This window comes from Calidris pugnax, unplaced genomic scaffold (assembly GCF_001431845.1).
Source record: "Calidris pugnax isolate Ruff unplaced genomic scaffold, ASM143184v1 scaffold113, whole genome shotgun sequence".
Lineage (NCBI taxonomy): Eukaryota > Metazoa > Chordata > Aves > Charadriiformes > Scolopacidae > Calidris > Calidris pugnax.
In genome coordinates this window covers 889,038-897,489 of record NW_015090879.1, presented here as the reverse complement: position 1 = coordinate 897,489, position 8,452 = coordinate 889,038, and the positions used below count along the sequence as shown (strand labels likewise).

At 68.1% G+C, this 8,452-nt stretch overlaps 1 protein-coding gene across 1 annotated transcript in view; it reads right to left on the bottom strand.

Annotated features, from left to right (window-relative positions):
• Window positions 1–9: 9 nt before the first annotated feature.
• COL16A1 (collagen, type XVI, alpha 1) overlaps window positions 10–8,452 on the bottom strand; it is a 21,590-nt gene continuing 13,147 nt past the window's right edge. The window contains 32 exon segments of the mRNA XM_014946441.1: window positions 10–385; window positions 387–468; window positions 593–769; window positions 869–935; window positions 1,010–1,198; window positions 1,300–1,344; window positions 1,485–1,520; window positions 1,641–1,730; window positions 1,879–1,929; window positions 2,060–2,113; window positions 2,194–2,247; window positions 2,615–2,659; window positions 2,911–2,955; window positions 3,050–3,103; window positions 3,293–3,364; window positions 3,516–3,578; window positions 3,857–3,892; window positions 3,983–4,036; window positions 4,140–4,184; window positions 4,315–4,368; window positions 4,712–4,765; window positions 4,876–4,929; window positions 6,283–6,327; window positions 6,659–6,703; window positions 6,854–6,928; window positions 7,174–7,209; window positions 7,576–7,695; window positions 7,792–7,836; window positions 7,935–7,988; window positions 8,076–8,129; window positions 8,225–8,278; window positions 8,360–8,425. Of these exon segments, the coding sequence (XP_014801927.1) occupies window positions 88–385; window positions 387–468; window positions 593–769; window positions 869–935; window positions 1,010–1,198; window positions 1,300–1,344; window positions 1,485–1,520; window positions 1,641–1,730; window positions 1,879–1,929; window positions 2,060–2,113; window positions 2,194–2,247; window positions 2,615–2,659; window positions 2,911–2,955; window positions 3,050–3,103; window positions 3,293–3,364; window positions 3,516–3,578; window positions 3,857–3,892; window positions 3,983–4,036; window positions 4,140–4,184; window positions 4,315–4,368; window positions 4,712–4,765; window positions 4,876–4,929; window positions 6,283–6,327; window positions 6,659–6,703; window positions 6,854–6,928; window positions 7,174–7,209; window positions 7,576–7,695; window positions 7,792–7,836; window positions 7,935–7,988; window positions 8,076–8,129; window positions 8,225–8,278; window positions 8,360–8,425 (2,313 nt within the window). The 3' untranslated portion in view covers window positions 10–87.

Genomic DNA, 8,452 nt, shown 5'->3' with positions numbered 1-8,452 from the left:
CGACGGGCACAGCCCCCGGCACAGCGGGGAAACAATATTAACAGCAGAGGGGGGGGGAGGGGGGGAGACGGGGACCCCTCCCCACCCTCAGCCGAAGGGACCCTTGACGTTTTTGGGCTGGAAGAGGGGCTGCTCCAGGGGCACGGCGCCCATGCAATCCGCCGGGCTGCAGTGCCCCGTCTTGCCCGGCTGCCCCGTGGCTCCCGGGGGGCCGGGGATGCCGGGGATGCCCTGTTGTCCCACGGGGCCTGGGGGGCCCATCTTCCCGTAGCCTGGTGGCCCTTGGGGACCTAGAAAAGACAGAGAGAGAGAGGGAGGTGGCAGGGAGGTGGTGGGGTGGCAGCAAGCCCCGGCATGGGGCTGGTGGCCATGGGGAGGGAGGGGGCTCACCTGGGGGTCCTGGGGGGCCACTGTCCCCCATCATCCCCACACCTTTCTCGCCTTTTTCTCCTTTGGCACCTGGCTCACCTGGAAGAGAGGTGGATGGATGAGGGGTGAGACCGTGGTGCAACTGGGAATGCCATGGGGGACACTGGGAATGCCACGGGGGACACCAGGAATGCCATGGGGGACACCGGGGAGCAGCACCTACCCCGCATGCCTGGCACCCCCTGCCGCCCTTCTCTGCCGATCTGCCCCGGCATCCCTGGGGAACCTGGGGGTCCCGGCCGGCCGGGCAGCCCGTCCTTCCCCGGGGGTCCGGGTCTCCCCGGGGATGCCACCATCTCCACCGGGAAGTGCAGCCGGGAGGTGTAGTAGGCCATCCGCTCTGCGGGGACAGGCGGCCGCGCTCAGTGGGGACGAGGCGATGCCGGGGTGCAACCGGCCCTCGCCCCCCTCTTCTTCCCTCCCCCCGTCACCCCGTTACCGTCAAACATCTTGCTCAGCTCCTGCCGGATGAACCTCTTGATCTCGTCGTAATTCACCACGTCACCCTGGGGGGACACGGAGGGGGACATCACCACTGGGCCCCATGGGAGGACCCCGCACCCAGCTCCCCCCTCCTTACCATCATCCCTGGGGGGCCCGGCAGTCCGGGGCTGCCCGCGGGTCCCGGTGAGCCAGGGGGGCCCCTCTCTCCAGCAGGTCCCCGTGGCCCCACAAGGCCCATGGAGCCGCTCTTCCCTGGCCCCCCGGGCATGCCGGCTCTGCCCTTCTCCCCGGGGTAGCCCCTCTCGCCCGGGGATCCAGCTTCACCCTACGGAGACGGGGAGAGGCTCAGCCCCAATCCCCCCGGCCCTGAGTGGGGTGGGGGGGTGTTGGGATGGCCACGGTGCCACAGTTGGGCTCCCCCCTCACCTTCTGGCCGGCCGGTCCTGCGATACCCGGTTTTCCTGGGGGGCCCTGGGGAGACAAAGAGGAATGAGGTGGCAGGGATGTCCCCTGTGTGGGCACCGTGGGGCCACCATAGCCATGCTGGGAGGATGCCATGGTCCAGCCCCGGATCCCGTCGGGCACGTGAGCCTCAGAGCCTCTGCTCGTACCTCTTTACCGACAGGTCCATCTGGTCCCTGCTCCCCCTGCAAAATCCAAGTGGGGCATTGTGAGACGGTGACTGATGTGCATGGTGCCACCCTCGAGGTCCCCATCGCACCGGGGTGCAGGGGTCCGTGCCACCCCTCCTGCCCTGCTGCACTCACCGGTGGTCCCGGGTGGCCCGGGGGTCCTGGTTGTCCTGGCATCCCTGGCAGCCCTCGCTCCCCCGTGGAGCCCCGATCGCCCTTCAGCCCCTGTGGGGAGGCAGGAGGGAGCCCGGAGCATCGGAGTCAGCGCAGGATGGGGACGGTGACCCCCAAACCCACCCTCTGAGGCACCCACCCGCCCCCACATCCCGCAGCTGGGGCTGTGATGGGGAAGGGTCCGGCCCCAGGAACTCACCACTCCAGCGAGGCCAGCGGGACCCGGCTGTCCGGGGGTTCCAGGGGGACCCTGGGGGGCAGAGAGAGGGGTGTCAGTTGGGGGGGGTCATGGCGATGCCCTTCGCTCTGGAGGGAGGCTCTGCCATGCTCCCCACCACGGGCACCGTCCCTGTGTGCTGTGGGGGGCAGGTCCAACTCACAATGAGCCCTGGGGGTCCCTGCCGGCCTTGGGGTCCCATGGGTCCGGGGTCACCCTGAGGAAGGCAGCGTGATGGGGGGGGGCATGGAGCCCATCCAGCTCAGGGCTCCCGTGCCCACCCAGCCCCTCGCTCACCTCCGCTCCCGGCCGGCCCGTGCTCCCCGGGGGGCCAGGTTTGCCACAGTCACCCTAAAAGAAGGAAGGGGCATCGTGGGGAGCGCCGTGCGTGGAGACCCCGGCCCAGGACCGAGGTCCCCGGGGCTGTCACCACCGAATGTCCCCCAGTTGCTCACCTTCGGTCCCGGGAGACCCGGGTGCCCCGTCTTCCCCTTGAAGCCCTGGAGGGAGAAAAGAGCTGGGTGGGGGGGTCTCAGCTCCCAGGAGCAGACCGAGGCAGGTGACCCCAACCCCAGTCTCTGCTGAGGACCCCATCCTGCAGCGGCACAGTCACCCTAAAAGAAGGAAGGGGCATCGTGGGGAGCGCCGTGCGTGGAGACCCCGGCCCAGGACCGAGGTCCCCGGGGCTGTCACCACCGAATGTCCCCCAGTTGCTCACCTTCGGTCCCGGGAGACCCGGGTGCCCCGTCTTCCCCTTGAAGCCCTGGAGGGAGAAAAGAGCTGGGTGGGGGGGTCTCAGCTCCCAGGAGCAGACCGAGGCAGGTGACCCCAACCCCAGTCTCCGCTGAGGACCCATCAGCAGCGCTGGGTCGGGGGGAGGGATGCCCACCCACCCCCTCGGGCTCAGCATCCCCAGGAGGGACAGTCCTGGCTCAGGGGACACCAGGTCCTGGCTGCAGGGACATGCCAGGCACTGAGCACCAGGGAGGGGTGATGAGGAAGGCTGTCACTCACCGGAGGACCCATCATTCCTGGTGGCCCAGGGGGGCCAGGGTCACCCTGGAGAGAAAGAGACACAGGTTGGGGGGATCCTGGGGGGCTGCAGGGTGGCTGCCCTGGCTGCCCAGCACCCGGGAATGCCCTGGAGACTCACCCGCAGTCCCGGCTTGCCATCCTTGCCATCCAGTCCTTCCAAGCCAGCAGGACCCTGTGAGGACAAAGAGGGGGTGTCAGAGGGTGGTTTGGACTGAGGGGCTCAGGGGGACCCCAAAAGACCTGCTCTGGGCACCGCAGGTCCCTGGGGAATGGGTCCAGCCAGTGGCACTCCCCACAGCACCACGATACCTGTGGTCCTGTCCCCTCTGCCCCAAGAGTGGCATGGGGAGGGGGGTCTTACCTGGATACCTGGAGGTCCGGGGGGCCCAGGCGGCCCTGGCATCCCCGTGGGGCCACGCATGCCCTCGCTGCCCTGCAAGAGCCACAGGAGGTCAGGGGAGCAGCCGGGGCTGTGCACCCCTGGGCCACCCCACAGAGCAGGGGCCAAACCCGGCCACCAGCCCGAGGGACGAGTGGTGCCACCGCGCAGCCAGGTCCTGGTGGCACCCACCCACAGCACCCACCTTCTCAGCCGCGGGCCCCGGTGGCCCAGCTGGACCGACCTTCCCTGGGAAGCCGGGGGGCCCCTAAAGAGAAGAGGGGTGTTGATTTGGGGTGGGGAGGCATCATGGCCCTGCACGTCCCCCCATCTCCACACTCATTTTTGCCGGTTTGCTCTGGGGCTGCTCTCTCCACACCCTGTCCCACAGGACACCCCTGTGCCCCCCTGGGAGAAACCCCCATCCCCAGCTGGCTCCCGACCCCGTGGGGACACGGGGACACAGCCAGGGCTGAGCATCACCTCCTGGGGACACCCCGCTGTGCCACAGCATCGCTCCCCTCACCCCCACCAGGACATACTCACCGGTGGCCCTGGGAAGCCGGGCTGGCCCTGGAAACCCTGCGGAGAGACAAGAGCTGAGCTGGACCCAACGACCACATCCCACCCGGGGGGGACCCTGGGGGTCCCTGTCCCCTCGGAGATGCTCACCTGGTCCCCCTTCTCGCCGGCGCTGCCCGGGAGCCCGCGCTCGCCCCTCGGTCCCTGCGGAGATTGGGGGTGAGGTGGGTGGGGAGCACCTCTCTGCACCCATAGCCACCCCCCTCCCTCCCCACAGCCCCCCGGGAGGGTCAGGGTGGGCACCTACCGCTGGCCCCACGGGACCGGGGAGGCCATCCAAGCCGGGGGGTCCCTGGGAAGGGCAGGAACAGGGTCAGAGGGATGTGGCTGGAAGGACCTCAGCCCTGGTGCCCACGGCAAGGGGGGAACCTGGGAGAGCCCCCAGCCCCTCTGCCTCTGGAGCACGGCCCCGAGGGACTCACCAGTTCCCCCTTCTCCCCAGGGGGGCCCAGGTAGCCTCGCTCACCTTTGATGCCCTGGGGAAGGAAGGAGATGAAGGCACAGGACAGGGGACAAGCTGGGACACAGGGCACAGATGGGAGGTGGGGAGGGACAGCTGGTACACAGATGGGGTACAGGGATGGATGGGGAAAGTTGGGGCACAGATGGATGGAGCAAACAGTTGGGCAAGGGACAGGGCACCGGGAATGTGTGGGACAGGGATGAGCCCTGCAGGGACATGGTGCTCGGTGCCCACTGGGATCCCCCAACTGCCTGTCCTGGCAGCATGGGGGGTCCCAGTGAGCACCAGGAGGGACATGGGGACACGGGAGGTGTCTGGGGGCTGGCACGTGCTGCCTGGCTCCCCACAGTACTCACGGGAAGGCCGGGGGGACCCGTTGCGCCGGGGTAACCAGGCTGCCCTGGAGGTCCCTGTGCAGGAGGATGATGATGCTGAGCTACTGGCAAAGCCCCAGCCAGGTGCCCAAAGCCCACGGGGCACCAGTGTCCCCCCCTGCGTACCCTCCTCCCACACCACTCACCGGCTCCCCTTTGGCTCCAGCAAGCCCAGCAGGGCCACGTTCCCCCTGGAGACCCTTCGGAGGGAGAAGAGAGGAGTTGCAGGGGGTCTCCCACAGCCCCTGCCTGGGTCTGTGCCCACCTGGCAGCACAGCCAGGCAGAATGTGGGAGCCAAGGACCCCATGGGGTCTGTCATCTCCACCAGGCCATGCTGGCCCCAGCCTGCCCAGCACCTGCAGGCACCAGGGAGGACCTGCTTGGCACCTGGGTGGGCTCCTTCCAGCCACGGCACTAGCCACATGCACTGGGCTCAATGCCCACAGGTGGCCGGGTACGCTGTCACCCAGACACAGGTCACTGCTGTGGCCCATGGGCAGGACCCACGGGCAGCCCTGGAGCCATGGGGCAACAGAAAGCTCAGTCGTGGGGAGGGGGGTCTGTGTGGGGTGCCCAGCTCCCCGCACCCCGGCCACTGCCCAGGACACGCTTCAAACCCCAGCTCCAGCCCGGTGCCACCCGCTGCCTCCCTGTCCTATCAGGGCACACCAGGCACGGGTGACACGGGTGACAGCCCCCGTGCTCCACGTCACAGGGCTGCTGGGGCAGGTTAGTGAGGTGACAGGGTGCCGAGGCGGTGGAGGCTGGACAGGACACACTGGCACACCGCAGAGCGACGACCCACACAGACCCACACATACCCACAGAGACCCACAGAGACCCACAGAGACCATGGTGTTACAGTGACATTAGTGGACAAGGGGACAGGCACGAACGAGGGAGGACAGGATCCTCTGAGAGCCACCGGCGCAGCCCCCACCGCCGCCTCATGCCAGGAGGGAGCATGGGTGGAAGGAGGAGGATGAAGATGAGGATGAGGGTGAAGATGGTGGTGAAGATCAAGATGGTGGTGAAGATCAAGATGGAGATGGTGGTGGAAGATGGCTGATCCCAGAGGAGCTGGGGACCAGGGGAGGAGGAGGATGAGCCCAGGCAGCACTGGACTGTCCCCCAGAAGGGGCAGCAGCCGGTTGCCATCTGGTACCCCCAGTGCACCCCACAAGCTGTGGGCACCAAGCCGGGGTAGCAGCTCCCCGTCACACTGAGAGTGACTGAGCCGAGCCAGCCCGGGGGCTACGGCCATCCCTGGCACACCTGGATCCCACGGCGAAGGGCACCAGCACAGGGCACTGGGGCCAGCAAGTGGCAGTGCCAGGTCCCTGAGCTGAGGAAGAACCTTCCTGAGCCTGCAGACCCCGGGTCCGCTGAGACCCCCTGCCTGGAGATGAAGGAGGTGGAAATGGGAGGATGGAGATGAGGTGGAAGGGGAGGGGGGGCTGTGGCTGCTCCCAAGGGGGACAGGGACAAGGGACACAGCCAAACCAAGCAGCAGCGACAGAGGGCACAGAGCAGAGCCGTGCTGGGTCCTTACGGGCAATCCGGGTGCGCCAGGCGTGCCAGGAAAGCCTGGGGGGCCCTGAGGGGAGAAACAGGGAGGTCACAGCCTGGAAATGGCACCTGGGAGCCTGGGCTGAGCCCTTGGGATGCCACACGGCGGCCGGGCTCAGCCTCCCACCAAGCCGGGCTCCTGCTCCATCTCCGGGCTGGCAGCGCCTTCGCCTCCGTCTCCAGACTGGCCAGGGGACAGCCATGCCCTGCTGCACCTCCTCCTCTGCCCATCACCGTGGCCTCGGGGCAGGGCGCTGGGCTCCCTCGGCACCTTGCAGCAGAGGGCTTCAAGCCCCCCTGGACCACAACATGATGCCCGCGCAGCCTGGCAAACCCTCACCCCCAACAGGGGTACTTACGATGGGCCCGGGTGGCCCCGGGGGTCCCCGCAGTCCCGGTGAGCCCTGGGGAGAGATGGTGGGGTCAGATGTGACCACGGTGGGGACACAGCTCTGAGGGGCACCGAGGGACCACCCACGGCCACCGGGAAGGGCTGGGATGGCAGGGGGTGGCCGGAGGAGCGGGGCAGCACCAGGGACCGGGAGCACACCTACCTGCTCGCCTCTCTCTCCAGGGATGCCCGGGGCACCCGGTAGCCCGGGATCACCCACGCAGTCAGGGCTGTCACCCTGCGGGGAGTGGGGACACGTCAGGAGCTGGGGACAGCTCTGCCCATGGCTGAGCCCTGCCAAATGCCCCCCAGAAGCAACCTCTGCTCCCCAAAGCCCCACTGCTCCCGCAACGAGGGGACGGTGCCCGGTCCTGCCCCAGCGGGGACCATCCCTGCAGCACCTTGGGGACCGGGCAGCAAGACCAGGGTGGCAGCTCAGCCCCAGGGACGGGGAGAAGGTGCCCGGTGGCACGGTTCACTCACCCGAGCCTCCTCTGCTCTCGGGAGCTGGGAAAAGCACTGGAAAAAAACCCAGGAGTCACCTGGGGATCCCCTGCACTGGGGGGGCCGAGGGGCACAGAGCCCCACACCTCGCACCCCTCGGATGCTCAGCACCCCCTGCTCCACCCCACACAGGACAAGCCCTGGGGACCCCATCCGGGTAGGTGGGAGCCGTGCACAGGAGCTTGCCCACATGCCAGGCAGGACCAGCAGCGTGCCCAGAGCGTGCCCAGAGCGTGCCCAGCCCCACAAGTGCTCTGCACAACTCGCTGCACAACCTGATGCCCGGGGGCTCAGGAGAATCTCTGCTCTTCACTCCAAAACCCACTGGGACCAGGGAGTTTTGGGTACTGGGATTCCCACCCGGAGGTGGACAATACTCACCTGGGTGCAGCTCTCGCTGCCGGGGGCACCTGGCATGCCCCCCCCGTCCCCATTCTCTCCCTTGACGCCGCTGGGTGCTTCGAAGGCTGCCTGCAGCTGGGCACAGTCCCCGCAGAGGCTCTGGGGGAAGGTGGGGAGTCAGGGGCACCCCAAGAGGCTGGGGGTGCCCTCAAGCATGACCCACGGTGGGAAGGAGCCCCCTCCCCACGCTCTCACCTTCAGCACCTCGATGTTCCTCTCAGCCATGACAGCCAGCGGCCCCTGGAAGAGATGGAGGAGGGAAAGGGACGGTCCCCACGCCGGGGGGAGCAGAATGGGGGGGTACTGGGGGCACTGGTGTGGGCACAGCCGTTACCTACCAGGTCTCCGGCCGGTCCGGGCAGTCCTGGCAAACCGTTGTGTCCTGGCATCCCCTAAAGGCCAGAAAAGAGCCTGAATATTTAAACCCTGCGCTAAAAGCTGGGCAGCATCAGTCTGCTCCAGCCTCCCCCTTTGCTCACCTGGCGGCCCGGGGCACCAGGAGGACCCGGGGGGCCGGGGGCTCCGGGGGGACCCTGCAATACCCCAAAATACAAACGGAGAGAGGTGGGGGGTGAGACGGTGGCAGGGAGGGGGCTGGTGGGCACATTGCAGGGGGGCCAGCACCCACCTGCGGACCCGGCTGTGGCTGCCAGGACATCCCAGTCCACAGTCCTGGGGCTCCCTGCCACCAAGAGAAGGGGAAGAGGGTTCAGAGGGGGCGAAGTGGAGTTGGGGGGTGCCCACGGGTGCCCATGGTGCTTACCGGCATCCCGGAGTAGCTGGGGTCCTGACGGGGTGCTGGGGGGCAGGCGCACTCCCCAGGGTCTCCCTGCAGAGACAGGAGGTGAGGGAGGGC